Raw genomic sequence first — 21,734 nt, 5'->3', positions numbered from 1 at the left:
GATTGAAAACCCCAAATTCTTCTTCATAGTACATTGATTGCAGGGGCCTTTAGTGTCATAGAAAATATTCAAGTCCCCATTTTCACTTACAGTGGTTTGTGATGGGGCCAAAAGCTATACATGAGCAGTGTCTTCTAAGTTGCTTATTATGAAAATAAGAAAAACAAAATGCAAGCATCTTTGTATAAATTTTTTTTAAAGGACTGTAAAGAAGCAAGAAGAGTCAGGGCCAATGTTATAAATCTTCTTTAATCTCATTAAAGTAATCTGCCCACCTTCATTACCTGTATAGTGTCATTTTGGACTCAGGACCTAACCTATTTGCAAATTGAAGGATTCTCATTCTGTGCAGAGGTGGCGAGAGAAGTTTGTAATGAAGTCTACAAAAACTGAGTTGGCATATCGACAAAGGTTAATAACATTGGTTATCTCTGTCATGTTAGGATTTTATGCATGACACATTTGAGTAGTGTATGTGTTCACTTTAAATTTTTTATAACTAAGAATATTTTTTAAATACAACCCCATATAGGATATCTTTTTCAACTCCACCTTTTTCTCTGTCCTCATCCCTGATGGGGTGGAAGGTCAAGCTGGGGATCTTTCAACATAATACAACATGATAAAAAGTTATGTCAAAGGAAGTGGAGGAGAAACTGACCCCACAGATTACAAACTGATTATACGGGAGGAAACATGTCGTTACAGTGGAACCATCTGATAGTCACCACCTCAACCAAGTGATCAAATTTATAGCATTACTATGAGTGGGACAGCCTGACATTTTGTGCCTCCTGAATTGATGCAATATTAAGTACGTAATTTCCTATATAAAGTGCTCTTGCCAGAAATGTTTAAGCAAGCTTTTTCAGACCCAACTTTCAGTTTGAGAGCAAAACAGGGACAAATTAAATGACACATCGAAGAAACAATATGACAAATCCAAAAAGACATTTTATAAGACAGCTGCCCTGGTCTCTTCAAAAAGTCAATGATATGCATGGAAAAAAAGTTAATGGTTTTTCTTTTCATTTCTTAAAATATGGGGAGGGTCTAGTCTAGATTTAAAAGGCTAACCAGAGATGTAGAAACCATATGTAATGTGTGAATCTTGTTTAATTTTGGTTGGGTGGAGAAAGCTATAAAGGATATTCTTGGGACAATAGGAAAATTTTGAATATGGATTGTATGTTAGATAATATGGAATTGTTTTTAAAATGTGATAACAAGGGCACATGGGTGGCTCAGTCGGTTAAGTGTCCAACTTCAGCTCAGGTCATGATCTCACAGTTCATGAGTTCGAGCCTCACATCAGGCTCTCTGCTATCAGGATAGAGCCTGCTTCGGATCCTCTGTCCCACTGTCTGTCTGCCCCTCCCCGTCCCTCAAAAATAAATAAACGTTAAAAAAAAATAAAATGTGATAGTAGTCATGTGGTTATGTACAAGACACCCTATGCTTATAAGACTTATGTGCTGAAACATGGCGAGATGAAGAGTCATGATGTCTGCTACTGTCCTGTCTAGATAGAGTATATATACGTGCTCACTGTGCAGTTCTTTCAACTTTTCAATATGCTTGAAAGTGTTATACGTGTATAGTTGCATAGAGATACAACTATGTAGATACATAGATAAATGATGGGGGACCAAGGGAGAGAGAGTTGGCTTTTATTCTTGGAGAAGTAAGTTTTAAAAGCACTACCTAATTTTTAAAGAACTAACAAATTAATTTCCCCCTCTTTCTACTTCAGGCTCAAGAGAAGGGAAGATTAGACTATGCTAAGGTAAGTAGATTTTATACATACTACACAGTTTTCTACATTTCAATGTGGTGTTTGGCTTTTGTTTATAATCAAAAGGTCAAAAAAGAATCATCACATTCGGAGCTGAGGGACATTCCCTGTTAGGTAATAGATATTAGCAGGTAAGTGTATTTATTGAGTGACTACTTCACTCCAGACATTGTGTTAAGTGTTGAGACTATAACAGTGACCCAAATGAAGTGTTTTCCTTTTGAGACATATACAATGCAGTGTGGGAGGCAACAACTAAATGGATACATAGTATAATGTCATGTGGTAGTACTAGGAAGAAAAATATACTGGATAAGATAACTAACCATTGGTAGAAAGATGCCTTTGGCCTCTGGATGCAAAACAGCTTTTAGCACCATCAGATAATACCTGAGAGGCACCATACACAGCAGACTCAGACTCCTAAAGGTAGTAGTTTTCACATCATCTGTGGAGCTTTTGAAAACACATATGCCTAGGTTACCACAGCATCACACCCTCTTTCACCAAGATCAAAATCCCCTGGTGGGGAGAGCAGGGCAGGGGCAGGACGGAAGTATTTGGAAAAAGGCTCCAAGATCATTCTGATACATGGCCTTGTTTAAAAAGTGCTGTGGGAGTTCAGATTTCAGTGCACCAGTGGAAGCCTCTGAACACATTTGGGTCACACTTGGTTTTCCCCTCAGGGACAAATGGAACATTTTAGCAGGTGTGTGGGATGCATACAGCTGCTTGGCTAAAGAAACATGCTAACCATCTGGCTTATGCCACCATCAGGAATATCCAGGGTGTGAGCACACCTGCACCCCAAAGACAAGGAGGAAGAAATACGAGATGTAAGGGCTCTGCTTGCAGTGGGACAGCTGAAACCCATGGTGATCTTTCAGGGCCGATCCAGAACCTTGTGCTCTCCTGGCAGCCCTGAGGTGCATACCCATGGCTCCACGCCTGTCCCCTCTTTGCCTTGACTGAGATGTAGTCCCTTCTTTTCTCTGTCTCACAAACTATTGCTTTCCTTCGTGCTTTAATACACGGTACATCTCTCAGTCATTGTACCTACTCTGTAATATTATAATGACCCATTTATGAGGCAGACCATAGACTGTGAGCTCTTGGAGGGCAGGGACAGTGTCATATTTGTCTTTATATACTTGGTGCTTAACACAGTGCTTGGCACATGGTAAATAGTGCTGAAGGAGGTAGGGAGGAGGTAAATGGGTAAGTGAATGAGCGAGTGAAGCCGTGAGTAAGAAAATAGAAGACATAAGAAGTCCATTGCAGGAGAAAATCTGGTATAGGTTTTCTTATATCAATCAGAGAGAAAAGATGCTTTCGACAAATGTTACAGGTATCAACAGAGTTAAAAAGATTGTTTGGGAAGGTTGTAATAAACTAGCTTGGAGATAAAGGCTGGGATTTCACTGTGTTAGGGTAAAGGAAAGCTAACTTATGAACAAAAAAGTAAGGGAAAAGTCATCACGATTTAGCAATAGAATAACTGTTGATCCTTGATGCTTATTTTTGACTCCTAGAACTCCTTCAGGGTTTCTTATTACAGAAGCTCATGACAATTGAAGAGCTTAGAAAAAAGGAAAAAATACAGTGCATGGATAGAAGGACACTCCTGGACCCAGCGGTGGCTCAGCCACCAACTCACTGCAAAATCTAAGAACCCTTAACCTCTCTGGTCTTTCTTCACTTTCCTTTGTATAAAGCAAGCAGTTTTAGAATAGTGCTGGTTTATTCTTTAGGCCAATTCCAAATTTGAGAGAAAATATTCTTCTTGGGCAGTGGGGGGCATTCTTATATACCTGAGGTCCACATTCATTCCTTCATCTACTTTATCCACTCAACCACCAGTTATTGGATACTTAATATGTGCAAAGCACTGTGTTAGTGCTGACTGCCACCATGAACAAGGCTGATGTAGGCTGTGCCATCACATGCTTCCTTGACTCAGACCTCCCTATCCAAAGTAGCCCCTCCCCCTTTGCTCTATTTTTCCTTCTTAACATTTATCATAATCTAAAATTATTATTTTCATTTAGTTTCTTGCTTCTGGTTTTTTTCTTCCATTGGAATGTAAGAGCTCTGAAGGTACATTATTCATGGTCGCATCATTTGTACCCAGCACAGGCTTTATGTACAGGAGGGCTTGTCAAGTGTATGCATATGAGTTGCATTAGTATTATTCTAGAAGTGCAGGAGGTTCTGGAAGGTCTGGAATTGAGGATTGTAGACTTCATGGAGCCATTTTAAGAATATATTGACTACAGGGGCACCTGGGTGGCTTAGTCAGTTAAGCATTCAACTCTTGATTTTGGCTGAGGTCGTGATCTCACAGTTTGTGAGATCGAGGCACATGTCGGGCTCTGCAGTGACAGTGCGGAACCTGCTTGGGATTCTCTCCCTCTCCCCCCCCCCCCCCGCCAAATAAATTTTTTAAAACATTTAAAAAAGAAAAAAAAGAATATATTGACTATGTCACATAGTCCATCTCAATGTTCAGTAGTCCTATGGTTGCCTTCACAAGTGTGTAGTGATCATATTTCTTGTGCCAGTAAACAGAACCCCACCCCTCAGGAATATGTGGTGCGGTTCTGACATTTAAGGGCCATAGCTGATCTAAGCAATTCATCTAGGCTTATCGTCCTTCCACAGACCTAAATACAAGTGACATGGGAAAAAAAGGTTATGTCCATCTCTAGCAGGTATGGGGCAGATATCTGCAGGGTGTAGCTTGTGATATTGTCTCTTACGCAGTGTACCACGGGCCCTTAGTAACATATGTCATGTCCCATGGTCTAGGCATCTCTGTTTTGCATGGGCATGGTGCTCATGCTGACTGATGCTTAGCAGCTTAGGTCTGCCCTTGGGTTTATCTGTAACTCTACATTTGAAAAACTCAGGAGCCATTTTTGGAGACCATCATGAAATGTGTTTGTTGCTGGAAACTTTGTTATTTCCAAGTGGTGAGTATTTACCCAAAAGCCAAATTTTATCTGAAAAGTCAGGTTTTGAGGACCATAGGAGATTATTTTGGCTATGTGCTTTTGTGGCCGTATAGGCCAGCTCTCAAATTTTGTCAGTCTCAGAATGGCGAGGAATCAAAGGAAGAGGTGATCATTTCAAAATCAGTTTCAGCTGGATATTGAGACTGTCACATTCAGCAAAACAGTGGTCTGTACTCAAACCCTCAGATGAGAAATTGAATTACTTTTTAATTGAGTTCCTGTTGCGATAGAGTCTGGATATGAATGCTTCACGGTACTACAATGCCTTTCATCTTAAGATATCAAAGCACTTGACAACCATTAATTCATTTTGTCTCTCCTGCCTCTCTCTGTACGGTGGTTAAGACAGTCATGGGAGTGCCCTTCCTGCTGCTGGAACTCATCCACCTGGGGTCTGGGCAAGGCTGGGAGCTGAGTAACCGAAAGGCGATGGTACCCAGTAGCTTCTAAAATAGAAAAACAAGAATGTCTTACTTACCTAGTTAAAACTTCAGGAGAAGTCTTATTAGACAGAATATAATTACCAGAAGTGAACCATGACCCAAAAAGCCAGTGCTAACAGTTAAGCCCCTATATGCAATGCTGTGTGGATCCTAATTACAGTGGTTGGTCTGCAACCCTGAGTGTGTATTTCTCAAGACTATTCCACGTTCCCCAGGCTTCTGGCCCCACAGTTAAGTGCAGCTGATTCGGTGCAGTGCTAGAGGGAAGAGTGCCACCTATTGAATTGTAGGAATTTATGGGTACGGGTTGGGACTGGTGGAGAAGCTTCTCGGACCACATTGATGCTTGGTTTGCTATGGTAACATATATATGTCTGAAAGAAAACGAATATGTTGACTACTCTTGCTTAGAAAAACATCTACAAACGTCTGTGTATTTTCCCCAGCTGGAGCTGAGCGTATGCCTGCAGCTTAGCCTACTGCTACTCGAAATAAGCCTGCTGCTAAAAAGACTGAGGCAGATGGTATTTTTACCACTTCAGGCAAAACATGGCACCTATGGTTCGGCTTTCTACAATTTTAATTTTTAACACTTTCAAAATGGCTTGCTTAAATATCTCCAGTGTAGGGATGCAGACTTTCCCCCAATTTCTTTTTAATAACTGCTTCAGATACACAGATATCAATAAATAGTACTTGGTCAAAACCAGACTCTGTCACCACTGTGATGGCCTCCTGCTCCCTTTCACAAATGCTTCCGACCGGGCCTTAAATGGGCTTTGACATTCATGCTAATTTTGACACAAAGACTCTAAATGGTTTTCAGGAGCTTTCTTTATAGTCATCTCTAGTCTTTACTGTGCATGCAGTTCCTACCATTTTCCCCATGACTCAGTACAGAAAAGAGTTGTTGTTTTTTTTAATGTCTTCTTCCTGAGGTTCACTCTAAGCACAGAGTTGTTCAAGGTTAAGCACTGGGTAAAGAAAGATCTTGCAGGTGTTAATTCATTAGGCATCCAGTTCTCGGTGGAACGTAAGAGAGATTTTTTTTTTAAGGAGTGGGGTTTTGACGTGCCCTCTCTGCTGGAGTCTGTTCAGGGTTGCGAGTGGCACACGCTTCTGGCTGCGTCCCCGCCACTCTCAAGTGCGGCGTCTGGAGCTGCCGCTTCCCTCCCCGCCCTCAGAAGGCCTTGCACATTCTGTTTTATTATAAAACGCATTTGCATAGGGTACACATTAAAATTCTCTTCCCACAAGCAAACAGTGCTGTCCGCAGACATTTGCATTTGCATGATCACATATCATCACTTCCCTTCAAGAAGAGAAAGAGAGTCTTTCCTCTCATGTCACAGTTCTCCTTTCCAAGGTTTGCCCTTTTAGCCATAGATTGCTTCAACCATTTTGCTGCATATTGAGTCCAAATTCTACTTTTTTGAAGCTTGAGTATAGAAAATTTTCTGTAAATATTATTGTCCTTTCTTTACTGACAAAGCCAGACTCTTTTTTTTTTTTTTTTTTTTTTTTGGCAGGCAGTTTTTTGCCTGCTCGTTCTTTCTCATAACCCTAGCTAACTGGCTGTGAGAATTTTTCACATTGGCACATTTAGAGACCAGATGTTACTGTGTTTTCTCTTCCGTGTACCCCTTTCTCGGGCAGATGCTGCTTCTCCTACCCTGGGGCTTCACATTAGCTCCTTTGGTAAAGTATTCCATACGGCATTGCTGTATGCGCTAAATCTCTTGTTCCCTCTAACCTCCTGAAGTTGTCTTTACATTTAGGATTTCTGTTTTAGTGATAATAACAAAGACTATGTAAAAGCATCATCATTCCCTTCTCCCATCTTTTCCCGTAAAGGACTTGTGGTCTAATTAAATGAAGTGTTTATAATAGAATTTAATGGAAAAAATCCAAATACCATTATGATATGGGTACAGTTATGTAAAATCTTGATAAAGACTGGAAGACAGCATGTAAAAATATAAATACAGGCATTAAGGTGGTAACATTTTGGCATGTTTTAAAATAAATGCGCTGTATTTTTTTTTTAAGATTTCTGTTTTTGACATATAGGGTCAGATCTGAATTAGAATTTTTTCAGATATGACCTGCGCTACTAAGAATTGAAAAATACCTTGCCTGAAATCATGTTTTTAGTGACATAACCAGAATTTAATTTTAGATTCCTGAAAACTACATACTTCTCTGGCAACAGGCAGAAATGCACAGCTGGAGAATGTAACTTTTGTACACTGTGAGTTTTTGTGCTGGGACTCAAGCAGTGGTTGGAGCACTGGAAGACAACTGAAGAGAACAGAAGCCTAGCACACTGAACAGGCACTGCCAGTGCTGATCCGATGACCTAACCACAGCACAGGGAAAGGTGCCGGAAGATACCGCCAGGACTGCCATCTGAAAGTTTTAAATCCCCCACTCCTTGTTCCCTTAAAAGTCAGATAAAACCAGTTATTTTTCTTTTGACAATCATATTTCAGACAGGTGTTTTTCCTTGCAGCAATAATGAATATTTATTTGTTTGTTTATTTATTTATTTATTTATTTATAATTTTAGTGAGAGAGACTGTGAGCAGGGGAGAGGGGCAGAGGGAATGAGAGAGAATCTTAAGCAGTCTCCCCACAGCGCAGAGTCCGAGGTGGAGCTCCATCCCACAGCCCTGGGATCATGACCGGAACTGAATCAAGAGTCAGATGCTCAACAGACTGAGCCACCCAGACGCCCCTAGGTTTTCTGTAATCTTTTTTTAAAACAATTAACTTAACCAAAGTCAGTTTTTGCAGCTACTCTTGGATATCTCCTTTAAAATACAATTATTGGGGTACCTGGGTGGCTCAGTGGGTTAACTGTCTCTTGATTTTGGCACAGGTCATGATCTCACAGTTCCTGAGTTCAAGCCCCATGTCTTGGAATTCTTTCTCTCTCCCTCTTTTACTACCCCCAAATAAATAAACGTTAAAAACATTTTTTAAGATAAAATACAATTACTATTGATGGAAAAACAAGCATTAATTTCTGTCTGTATGTATGGCTTTTTTTTACCATGTGAAACTCTTAATCAAAAATAAATTCTAATCACTCATGTAATAGTATCTTGAACCAGAGTTGTAGAGCCCTTAGGTCTTTTTTGCAAAACAGTTGCTCTTTGGATGTTCATTCATCCCCAGTCATCAAGCTAGTTTTTACTCCTTAAATCTCTGAGTATATTATTTTGCATAAGTCCCCAGTGACTATCATCTTGCTTTGATGATCTATTCCTTAATTTCTTAATGTTATTTTAAAATTAGATTCTTGCTTTCTGAGGTGTTAGCATTCCCACATACCTCCATGGCATCAACAGATTTGATGATCATAATCTCTATTCCTTTGTGGATCATAAATAATATTATTAAATACTATCAATAATAAACCTCTTTATGACATCATAAAATATGCCATTCTCTCAGTTGTTAACCCAAATAGTATTGATATTATTTGAACTCAATCCTCTATGCAGTTGTAAATCTTTTTTTATTTTTCTTCAAATCATATATTCCTAGCTTGTTGATCTTGGGTTTCTAATTGTATATGTAAACTGCTAAATTGGTTCGCAACAATAATATTTAGTGGGACAATCTCTCTCATTCTTGAAATTACCATTTTGAATTACTGGCCTCTAAAAATTACATGTCTGCATAATACCTAACATTCATCAGGAGGCTAAGACTTAGGTTGTTAGTGAAGACCAGTTCTTAGACATAAGCCTGAAATTGTGTCTGGTTTTGCTCATCATTGTTCTCTGAGGGCCTAACACAGTGCCTGGCACATATTACATACCAAATATTTGTTGAATGAATGAATGAATGAATGACTCAAGATAAACCAAATGTTTGTGCCTATATTCTGTTCTTTTAATTTATAAGGCATATTTAACTCTACCTTTGTTCTTCTTATTTCTTCCCAAGTATACTTTTAAGCAAATCGTTTTATCCTCCATGCCTTGCACTCCCTGGGGTTGAAACAAAGATTCAATTGGGATAACCTTTTGAATTTTAGTCTAGAAAGCTAACTAACAGTGCCCTCCAGGCTGGTTCTGTGGGTGAATGCTCTGCACTGTGGGGTAGCTGGATTCAATTATTGCTCCCAGTTTGTGGTATCAGGAGCCACCTGTGCACAGGAAGTGCCTATATGCCTTCATGTAGAGGATAGAGCCTTCTGTCCCCATAGAGGAGCCTATTTAATCCATTGAAACTGTTTTAACTAGATCTGAAGGAAACACTATTCTCTCTCTCCCCATCATAAAAACCGTGGAGAGGTATGGGCTTTCTAAAATTATGTTTTTTAAGAGAACAAAAAAGGAGGCACCACCAAGTAGATGTTGACTGTGGTTTTAGTTAGTTAGAAGTCTTGGTTATTACCTGCATTGATATATTTCCAAGCTCATACGCTAATTCTGCAGCCCAGTTTTATACAGAATTGAGGGGCTTTGTGATTTCAACATGATTAGTCTATCAGAAAGGTGTAAATCTGTTTAGTTGGTACATCTGAAGCCATCCCCCCATGTTTCCTAAACAGTGTCTGCAAGCACTACTCAGCTTCTCCACTTACTACATAAGGCAGAGTACTAATCCTGGATGTGCTTAACTACCTTTCCTGAAATAGCAAGGTGGCTGTGCCACCTCAGTGTTCAAACAGAATTACTGAGATAACAATAGAGATCACAGGATCTGCAACATTTGGTTAGTGATGTGTAAGATGCTACTAAAGATTTTGGATGAGTGTATCCTGTCCCTTTCCCCCAAGTCTTTGACTCCCTGGCTTGCTTAAAGATTTTACCTATTCACCACATCATAATAAAGCCAGAGATATACCTCTGAAGATGGATTCCTGCATAGTGCAATGGTGCCCCCTGTGGAAGGTCTCCCTATTCTAGATCTAAGGAAATTACACTAACATTTATCTTTGATTCATTCCTAACAAGAGTTGTGTGCACCTGTTAGGAAAGATTGTAAGCTTTTCTGCGTGCTGTGATCTCTTTAAAATTTATGCCCTAGTATTCATGCCCTAGTATACATTCATCGTGCAGTCTGCTCAAGACACATGAAGCACTTTAATCAAAGGGTTCTATCAAATTCTACCCTTGAATCCCTTCATTTTATGGAGAAAAGATCGAATAACGGTAACAGTGTTTACAGTTACTATCTCACAGAGTCATTTTTTCCAGGTTTGCTAACTCCACACTGTGTATTCTTCACCACCATACTGCTTCTTAAGGTGCTTTAGACATACTAAAAAAGAAGTAAGGGAGAATTTGTATACAGGCTTTGGTTTTACAAACATCTAGGAAATGGTATGCATCATTCTATAGAGTGATAGTGATTGTCTAGTAAATGTCTGTCTTAGGATTTATGCTGAACTAGTGCAATAATTATTGTGATTTTTTTTTAACTAGCAAGCATTCTTCACTCTTCCAAGAAGGTTTTATGGATATAACCATTTAAAATAAGCTGTCATTACCATTCTCTTGAGGGAGGCAAAGATCTATGTTACCTTCTATAACACCATAACATAGAAAACTGTATCTGAAAGAGGTATTAATCCTGCAGGTGTGGTTATATTTATGTGGAATACAGGGTAACTTCTTTTTTTTTTTTTTTAATTTTTTTTTTTCCAACGTTTATTTATTTTTGGGACAGAGAGAGACAGCACATGAACGGGGGAGGGGCAGAGAGAGAGGGAGACACAGAATCGGAAACAGGCTCCAGGCTCTGAGCCATCAGCCCAGAGCCTGATGTGGGGCTCGAACTCACGGACCGCGAGATCGTGACCTGGCTGAAGTCGGATGCTTAACCGACTGCGCCACCCAGGCGCCCCCAGGGTAACTTCTTCACACCATACATTGATTCCTGCATTTGCCCCCAGTCTGATGCCACCTGGAAGATATGTCATTGTCATAACTCTCAATAGATAGAGTTTCTGCTGTTTGACATGCACTCTAGTGATGGAAGTCAGAAATGTGTTTCAAGTTCACGCTGTATCAGGATACATGTTAGGATGTTAGGAATCTAGGGTCATGTAGGTAACAGTGGTAGTTTTGAGGCAAGTGATCCCCAGGTATCAGCATCCAAATACTAAAGCAGATGAACAATTGAGATACGAGGAGGATTTAAGAAGTGTGTAAGTAAGATACAAACTCAAGTAGTTTATGTATTCCTCAAATAATCCTTAGGACTGTTGGATACCTACATGATGTGATTGCTCTTGCCCCATAGTTTCTTTTTAATTAAATAACCAGCATAGTATTAGTCATGAGATTACAGAGATTGCTGTTGATTTACTCCTAAAAAAGCTACAAAGAGTGGCTCATTGCTGCAGTCTACAACCTGTGATATGTTTTGCTTTTTGAATATCAGTGTGTAGAATTAAGTTCCTCTTTGGAATATGATACTAAATTGAAAATGACTTTTGTATCAAAAATATGGATAAATCTGAGGTTATTTATAAATAGTTGGATTTTCTTTCAGAAGACATGATTGCTCTTCCTATGCAATTTAAGTCTCAATTTAATATAATTCCATTTTACTAACCTCAAATGTCCATCCTATCAAATGCCAATGAAAGTTCATAAACTAAGAAATTGTACACTTTGTTCCATTTAAATTCATCTTGGGGGTGCCTGGGTGTCTCAGTCGGTTAAGCGCCCAACTTTGGCTCAGGTCATGGTCTTGCAGTCTGTGAGTTTGAGCCCCGTGTCAGGCTCTGTGCAGATAGCTCAGAGCCTGGAGCCTGCTTTGGATTCTATGTCTCCCTCTCTCTCTGCCCATGCTCTATCTCTCTGTCTCAAAAATAAACATTAAAAAAAATCTTTAATAAAAAAATAAATATATTTTGAAATCAGATACATCTGCTTCTACCCTGAGCTATAAGTCAACCTGTCTTTCTTTTTTTTAATTTTTATTTTTATTAATGTTTATTTCTGAGACAGAGAGAGACAGAGTAGGAGAGGGGCAGAGAGAGACGGAGACACAGAATCCAAAGCAGGCTCCAGGCTCTGAGCTGTCAGCACAGAGCCTGACACGGGACTCGAACTCACAAACCGTGAGATCATGACCTGAGCTGAAGTTAGTCGCTCAACCCACTGAGCCACCTAGGCACTCTAACCTGTCTTTCTTAAGGAGCAAGACTACTTTGCCTGAATTCTCTGCCAAGGGGTCAACAATTTAGATCAGTTTTGAGTATGCCAGCAAAATGTTTTTAACTGCGTGAAAATATCTCTAAAATACATATATACGTACATACATACATACATACATATATGTACATGTAGGAGTACCAAATTGTATGTATGTATGTATGTATGTCTGGTTTTGGGTTATTTGTACATATAACAGGGATATATATAATCAGACATCATAATTTGTGCGAAACGAGTTGTTCGGTTATGAAGCTATTTGTGGACTCATAAATGTACTTCGCTGAGATGTTGAGCCTTGAAATCAGTTCTGAAACCTCACTGTTCCACCCAAGGACTCACTAAGCCCAGCCCTGCTTAGGTTGGGCCCTGTTTCCGAGATTGGAAACAACTGGGCACATTCAGGGTGGTGTGGCCGAACTGAAGTCTCACTCTCAACAGCAGGCTACACATCATCTAGACTGAGCCTAATAGAAATGTGTGGAGAAGGCAAGAAAAATGGTACCAAATCTGTCTTTATCATGTTTTTTTTTTTTCCTTTTCAGAGGAATAGATTCAATTTTAAGTGGTCCAGATGATTTGGAAATTCATTTTTCAAAAGTTAGCATGTTTCCAATTCACTAATAATCTGGAGATTTAAAATATTTAAAACAACTTCATGAATCTATGTAAAATAGTCTGTGAATGTTTATAATTAAAGCCAGGTGCATTATGTAATATTACATCTAAGTTCTGTAATGAACTCCCATGCTCTCTTCCTCTTCAAGTCTTGCATGTGAACAGCATTTTTTAAATTTCTATTTATTTGTTTGAGAGAGAGAGAAATAGAGAATGCGCACTTTCATGTATTAGTGGGGGAGAGGGACTGAGGGAGAAAAAGAGAATCTTAAGCAGGCTCCATGCTCAGTGTGGAGCCCAACATGGGATTTGAGCCCATAACTCCTGGGATCATGACCTGAGCTGAATCACAAGTCAGATGCTCAACCAACTGAGCCACCCAGGCACCCCTTAGTAACATTTTACTGATGTCAGCGTAATTTGCCAGACATCATCTTATTTGTTCCTCATAATAATGTCATGTGGCATAAAGATAATCTTCCTGATTTTACAGGTGAGGTGGGCTTAGAGAAGCCCGAGGTTACACATGTCCAGGTCCAGAGTTTCCTTATTAATGTTTGCTCGCTGCTTCTTTACAATTGTTTTTCTTATTATTATTGGAACAGCAGAAACGGATTAACCAGTCTTAGGAAGAGAACATCTCCTCCCATTATTAGATTTAAAAAGGTTCCTGTGTGGCTTCATCTGGGGTATTCTGCTCCAGGGTGCTTGAAAAACTGCCATATGTAGAAATAGTTGTATTTTGTCCCTCCTAGAGCCCACCTCTTCCCTCACCACCCATCTCCATGGGCTTCAGGTCCAGGGACTCAAGGGAAAAGGAGAGCAGTGTAACAAATGTCATGTGTGTCACATAGGCTTGCACAATTATACAGAATGATCTTAATCCTGCAAAAGAATAAATAGATCTTATTAAAAAATATCTTAAAGCTCAATACAAATACATATTACAGGAATTTTACAGGCTGTTTTACGAAAGAAAAACTATTCTGATATTTTATAAGGGAACAGTAAAAATGTTAAAGCATGGGCTAAATTTTGTTTGTCATTTTAAACTCACTAATCCTGGGGCACCTGGGGGGTTCAGTCAGTTAAGTGTCTGATGTTGGCTCAGGTTATGATATCACGGTTTGTGGGTTTGAGCCCCGCATCAGGTTTTGTCCTGACAGCTCAGAACCTGGAGCCTGCTTCAGATTCTGTGTCTCCCTCTGTCTTTCTACCCTTCCTCTGCTCGCACTCTGTCGCTCTCTCTCACGAAAATAAAACATTAAAAAAATTTTTTAACTCATTAATCGTTTATCCAATGACTTAAAAGTAGTATGAACCCTGAGGCTGGTTTTTAAAAATAGTGGAAACAACATGAGGTAATAGTGTCCTTTGATTGTATGAAACCCCAAATGCCGTTACTGCAGTCAGAGTTTTGCATTGACATTTTTAGTAAAAATAAGTTTTCATCATTAAAGATTTAAGTAAAAATATATTAGTATATTAATTTTGTTTTCTGACTCAATAGTGGATGTGATAACATCTGAGTCTTATTCAGTGCCTATTTGTTTAAAAAAAAAAAAAGTATGACCTGAAGAATATACTTAATCAAGTAAAATATTTTTGGCCTTTTATTCTTAACATAAAATATAGAAATATTCCACTTCTTTTTTTTTTTTAATTTACATCCAAATTAGCATATAGTGCAACAAAGATTCCTTAGTGCCCCTTACCCATTCAGCCCATCCCCCCTCCCACAACCCTTCCAGTAACCCTCAGTTTGTTCTCCATATTTATGAGTCTCTTCTGTTTTGTCCCCTTCCCTGGTTTTATATTATTTTTGTTTCCCTTCCCTTATGTTCATCTGTTTTGTCTCTTAAATTCCTCATATGAGTGAAGTCATAGGATTTTTGTCTTTCTCTGACTAATTTCACTTAGCATAATACCCTCCAGTTCCATCCACGTAGTTGCAAATGGCAAGATTTCATTCTTTTTGATTGCCGAGTAATACTCCATTGTATGTACATACCACATCTTCTTTATCCATTCATCCATCGATGGACATTTGGGCTCTTTCCATACTTTGGCTATTGTTGATAGTGCTGCGATAAACATGGGGGTGCATATGTCCCTTCAAAACAGCACACCTGTATCCCGTGGATAAATGCCTAGTAGTGCAGTTGCTGGGTCATAGGATAGTTCTATTTTTAGTTTTTTGAGGAGCCTCCATACTGTTTTCCAGAGTGGCTGGACCAGTTTGCATTCCTACCAACAATGCAAAAGAGATCCTCTTTCTCTGCATCGTCGCCAACATCTGTTGTTGCCTGAGTTGTTAATGTTAGTCATTCTGATAGGTGTAAGGTGGTATCTTATTGTGGTTTTGATTTGTATTTCCCTGATGATGAGTAATGTTGAGCATTCTTTCATGTGTTGGTTGGCCATCTGGATGTCTTCTTTGAAGAAGTGTCCGTTCATGTCTTTTGCCCATTTCTTCACTGCATTATCTGTTTTTTGGGTGTTGAGTTTGATAAGTTCTTTATAGATTTTGGATACTAACCCTTTATCTGATATGTCATTTGCAAATATCTTCTCCCGTTCTGTTGGTTGCCTTTTAGTTTTGCTGATTGTTTCCTTCACTGTGCAGAAGCTTTTTATTTTGATGAGGTCCCATAGTTCATTTTTGCTTTTGTTTCCTTTGCCTCCGGAGACGTGTTGAGAAAGAAGTTGCTGCGGCCAAGATCAAAGAGGTTTTTGCCTGCTTTCTCCTCGAGGATTTTGATGGCTTCCTGTCTTACATTGAGGTCTTTCTTCCATTTTGAGTTTATTTTTTTGTATGGTGTAAGAAAGTGGTCCAGGTTCATTCTTCTGCATGTTGCTGTCCAGTTTTCCCAGAACCACTTGCTGAAGAGCCTGTCTTTATTCCATTGGATATTCTTTCCTGCTTTGTCAAAAATTAGTTGGCCAAGAAATATTCTACTTCTAATTCTTACTGACATTTGTCCTGCAGCCATATGGCACTTTTAGTTATGGTTTTTAAAAATGTGTATATTGTAGTAGAGGTGCATGATTAACATAATGATGGCTTCAATTTTCTGTCATCTCTGTAAATATGGTTTTATCCAAAGTTGTTTGACTTAATGTACTATTTTAAATCTGTGATGTATCATGAAAAAATTTGCCCTTGTGCACGGGCTTGTAAATTATGTTATGACATAGATATGTGTTCTCTTCTCAAAGGAAATTGAAATGCTTTCCAGTTCATGTAAGAGAAAGAAAAGGCATTATACCATGTTAGTTAAGAGCAAGAACTACTTGGGGTACCTGGGTAGCTCAGTTGGTGAAGCGTCTGACTCTTGATTTCAGCTCAGGTCATGATCTTGCAGTTTGCGAGTTTGAGCCACACATCCAGCTCCACACTGACAGTGCAGAGCCTGCTCGGGATTCTTTCTCTCCCGCTCTGTCTGCCCCTCCCCCATTTTCACATGCACTGTCTCTCTCTCAAAATAATAAACTTTAAGAACAAGAACTGCTTGAATCTTCACTCTAGCACTTACCTTCTGCATTACCTTGAGCAACTTACTCTTGCCTAAGTTTATTCATCTATAAAATGAGAATAATATTAGTATCTGCCTCATAGGGCTGTTGTAAGGATTGAAGATATGTATGTCTTAGTGCTGGGCACACATAATTACTATGAGATTGTTGTTATTGCTGCTGCTGTTATTATTAGTAGTAGTAGTAGTATCACTTTAATACCAGGAGGCGTACCATTCTTTTAATTTTACCCAAGAGTTCATGTGATTGAGGAAATAACTAAAAATTCTCTTGTTTCCATTTCCTTTCCTTTGATTGAAATAAGATACTTAATTAACATCAGTAGATTTTTTTTCTGTAGACTTTTGCAAATAATTTATGGTTCTAAGTAAAAAGGAATGCATTTTCTGTTGTTTGCAGTTTGTTTAGCATAATGTTTATCATACTAGAGAAAGGTTTTCATCGTAGCTTTTCCTTTTGTACCAGTTCTTGCCACTCAGAAGTTGGGAAGACTTTTCAACTGAAGCACTATCAGCTAAAATCCTTGTGTTGGGTGGGACTTCGGAGGCAGCCTTGTCCTACCTGCCATGTCTCCTGAGAATTTTATTCATACTTTCTCTGATGTGGTCATCCAGTTGCTGAGGACTTCCAAAAACAGGGGGTTCACACCTTGTCAAAAATAATTCTTCTGTTGTTAGACAACTCTAGTTATTTGAAAGCTCTCTCTTATTTGTAATTGAAATCTGCTTCCTAGAAATTTCACCTTGTTGCTCTTTGTTCTGGGTCCTGAAGCATATAGAACAGGACTGCCCCATCTTCCATTTAATTGCTTTAGATATTTGAAGATGGCTTTCATCTCCTTTAATTCTTTCCTCCAGGGTAAACATTCCTTAGATGACATGTTTTCAAATAACTTCTTCATCCTAATACTGAACCTGGTCTATTTTGGGGTTTTTTTGTTTGTTTGTTTGTTTTAGTTTATTTATTTTGAAAGAGATAGAGATCGTGAGCTGGGAGGGGCAGAGAGAGAGAGAGAAAGAGAGAGAAAGAATCCCAACAGGCTCCTCACAGTCAATGCAGAGCCTGACGCTGGGCTCAATCTCATGTACCATGACATCATGACCTGAGCCAAAATCAAGAGTCGGATGCTTAACCAACTGAGCCACGCAGATTTCCCAAACCCAGTCTATTTTGAATGCTCCTCTTGACACATGGCCATGGCATCCAGGACTGAACATAGTTTTCTAAACATCAGTTGACCATCAAACACTGCAGCATGACCATTCCTGCCCATGTTTTGGACATGTACATCTTCAGATGCTGCCGAAGTTTGCGTTGTTTTTTTTCATCTGTATCACAGTCTTGGCTTATGTAAAAAATGTGGTTATCAAAGATTCTCAGCTCTTATTTATGAATCACTCCCAAACTGAGACTTCCACTTTTACAGTTAATTTTTGAAACCTAAATTCACAACTATACACATGTATCCCTATTACATATCACCTCACTAGTATCAGTCGTGGTTCAACATGTCAAAACCAGTAAGACTTTGATGCTATCCGTGTGTTAGCTTTCTCTCTTGGCTGCATGACATCTGAAAATTAAAATTTAATGTGTATTTCTTCTCCATCTTCATTCAGATAATCCACAGAACTGTGATAAAGGAAAGAAAACCAAGTTGAGGGTTTTTTTTGTTTTTCTTTTTTTATTGAAGTATAGTCAACACATACTATTACATTATTCCAGGTGTACAAGATAGTAATTTGACAAGTCTATATGTTATGCTGTGCTCACCACAGATGTAGCCACCATCAGTCATCATACAACACTATTACAGTACCATTGACCATATTCCCAGTGATGTACATTTTATCTCTATGCCCCCATTATACATTGCATAAATGGAAGCCTGTATCCTTCACTCCCCTTCACCCATTTTGTCCATCCCCCAATCCTTCCCAACCATCACTTTGTTCTCTGTATTTATGGGTCTGTTTCTGCTATTTGTTTACTTATTTGTTTTGGTTTTTAGAGTCTACGTGTAAGTGAAATCATACAGTATTTGTCCTTCTCTCTCTGACTTCTTTGGAAGAACGTCTGTTCAGGTCCTCTGCCCAATTTTAATCAGATTATTTGGGTGTTTTGAGCTGAATTGTATAGGTTCTTTATATATTTTGTATATTAACCCCTTATTGGATATATCATTTGCAAATATCCTCTCCCTTTCAGTAGGTTGCTTTTTTGTTTTATGGATGGTTTTCTTCACTGTGCAAAAACTGTTTTATTTTTGTATAGTCCCAGTAGTTTATTTTTGCTTTTGTTTCCCTTGTCTGAGGAGACATATCTAGAAAAAAAAAGGTCAATGTCAAAGAAATTACTGCCTATGTTTTCTTCCAGGAGTTTTATGATTTTATGTCTCACATTTAGATCTTTTATTATTATTATTATTATTATTATTATTATTATTATTTTAGAGAGTGTGTGTGAGCAGGGGAGAGGGGCAGAGGGAAAGAGAGAGAGAATGGTAAGCAGGCTCCATGCTCAACACAGAGCCTGACACAAGGCTCTATCCCACTATCCTCAGATCATGACCTGAGCCGAAATCAAGAGTAGGATGGTCAACCTGTTGAGCCATATAGGCACCCCTCACATTTAGGTCCTTAATCCATTTTGAGTTTATTTTTGTATGTGCTATAAGAAAGTGGTCCAGTTTCATTCTTTTGCATATGGTTCTCCATTTTTTTTTTCAACACCATTTATTGAAGAGATGAAATTGAATATTGAGTCCTATAGTACAATGATAGAGATCACTTTTCTGCTCAAAATAAATACTCAATAAATACTCTGGTCAAAATACTACCAAACATTTTCTAGTAGTTATTTTACATATTTGAATTTATATTACCATACTCTAATCCAGACCCCCATTTCTCTGTCTTATCCACAAAGGACTAAGTTTCTAAAACCCACTTATACTCTATCTTTACTGTTTCTGAAGCTAACAGTGAGTGCCCGTATCAAAAAGAAACATGAGAATATTTTGTAATGACTTACTCATTGTGACCCACCTATCCTAGGGCTGCGACCATCACTGCCTTTTTTCTAGAGCTCAAAAACCATCTTATTTGATAACGTATTTTTGGAATTTTGCCATCATTGCCCATAAATTCACTGGTCTTTGTTCCAGATGTACCTCTGTCCTCATCTTTTTCTTTTGTGCCGTGTTTGAAGACATTTGTCAGTTGCATCTCTCATCTCTGAGATTTCTTACAGTCCTTCAGTAGCTGGGAAGGACATTTCTGTGTACTATAAGCAAGAAGAGGACAGAGGTGAGTAGATGCCTCTGTGAAGGTGCCGTAGACTAGAAACTAGGTCTCCAGAGTGAGGAGGAAGACAGAGGAGGGAAGTGCCCTCAGACACATCAGACAAAGTGAGTGAGAAAACCAAGCGGCTTTCTCACTGGAGGAGACTCAGTGGGGTGCTACACGATAATTTGTCCTGGACTATAATACTATGTTTGGAATGGGAGTGGTAGGTCATCTTGAAATGCAAACGATACCAGAAGCCAGACCTAAGGCAGAATGTTCGCTGCCTCCAAGGCTCCCTGACAACATGTGGGCTTTTTGAATGCATGTTTCATCCCTAAAGACCCCTCTTCAGGGAATTTATTTTAATCTTTACAATTTTTAACTCATTTTTTAGTTCTCTTTCTTCTCTGTCTTCTCTTAATAATACATTATCAACTATTTGAAGACACTTGTTCTTTTTTTTCTTTAATTTTTTTCAACATCTTTATTTATTTTTGAGAGACAGAGACAGAGCGTGAGCAGGGGAGGGGCAGAGAGAGAGAGGGGAGGCGGGGAGAGAGACACAGAATCTAAAGCAAGCTCCAGGCACTGAGCTGTCAGCACAAAGTCCGACTCAGGGCTTGAACCCACCAACTGTGAGATCATGACCTGAACCAAAGTCGATGCTCAACCAAATGAGCCACCCAGGCACCCTTACTTGTTCTTATTCGACATACAGCCTTTACATTTTAATGCCCCTTATTTTTGTCATCCTCTCCTTCCCCCATGTACCCCCATCAGTCTTTAGCAAATTCTGACAGGGTTGTGTCTGAACATGTTTCTGTGAGGAATGGCACTTTAAAAACGTGTGACACGTGTCTTGGTGATAATACAGACTTATGGGTGAATTCCCACACAATTTTTATAGCTTTGTGCCTCTCCTTTGTCAGCTCCTTCAGATCAGGGATCGCATCCTGTCTCCACAGTGGACCTTTGTGCAGAGCAGGTGCTCAACAGGGACTCAGCAGTGGAGGAGACGATATGCTTCTCCTTTTACACCTTTTTAAATCCGAGCCCCAAAAGAGCTTATTCTGTAGCCATTTATTTTAATCTCTTTCATAATTAATTATGATCGTTGTTGAAATTTAGTTTTTCAGAGGCCCTCATCACCCTTGAGCTGTTTCTCTTTATGATCTCTTGGAATCATGGCAGTCTTTTCACCAGTTTTTTTTTTTTTACCTCTTTTTAATGTTTACTTATTTTTGGGAGAGAGAGAGAGACAGAGCATGAGCTGGGGAGGGGCAGAGAGAGAGGAAGACACAGAATCCAAAGCAGGCTCCAGGCTCTGAGCTGTCAGCACAGAGCCCAGTGCAGGGCTCGACCTCATGAACTACGAGATCATGACCTGAGCCGAAGTCGGACGCCCAACCACCTGAGCCACTCAGGCGCTCCTGCTGATTTTTATTTATTTATTTTTTTAATTTTTTTTAAACGTTTTTTATTTATTTTTGGAACAGAGAGAGACAGAGCATGAACGGGGGAGGGGCAGAGAGAGAGGGAGACACAGAATCGGAAACAGGCTCCAGGCTCTGAGCCATCAGCCCAGAGCCCGACGCGGGGCTCGAACTCACGGACCGCGAGATCGTGACCTGGCTGAAGGCAGACACTTAACCGACTGCGCCACCCAGGCGCCCCATCCTGCTGATTTTTAAATGTGCTTTTCTGATTTATAGTCTGAGTGTCCAAACCCATGCCTGCTGGTTCTTTCTTTCACCGATTCTAATACTAGGATGGCATTCCTTTTTTTTTTTTTTTTTTTTTTTTGTGTGCCAGATTTCTATCACCTTTATATCCAATTATGTTGACATACTTAAGCA

At 39.3% G+C, this 21,734-nt stretch overlaps 1 protein-coding gene across 1 annotated transcript in view; it reads left to right on the top strand.

The window, feature by feature from the left end:
- Positions 1-21,734, top strand: part of PDSS2 (decaprenyl diphosphate synthase subunit 2) — a 263,366-nt gene that overhangs the window by 235,015 nt on the left and 6,617 nt on the right. Inside the window, exon 7 of the mRNA XM_043592048.1 lies at positions 1,754-1,786. Within this exon, the coding sequence (XP_043447983.1) occupies positions 1,754-1,786 (33 nt within the window). The remainder of the gene's footprint in view (positions 1-1,753; positions 1,787-21,734) is intronic.

Source organism: Prionailurus bengalensis, chromosome B2 (assembly GCF_016509475.1).
Source record: "Prionailurus bengalensis isolate Pbe53 chromosome B2, Fcat_Pben_1.1_paternal_pri, whole genome shotgun sequence".
NCBI classification, from domain to species: Eukaryota; Metazoa; Chordata; class Mammalia; order Carnivora; family Felidae; genus Prionailurus; species Prionailurus bengalensis.
The sequence above is the reverse complement of the archived record's forward strand: the minus strand, read 5'-3'. Positions and strand labels throughout refer to the sequence as shown.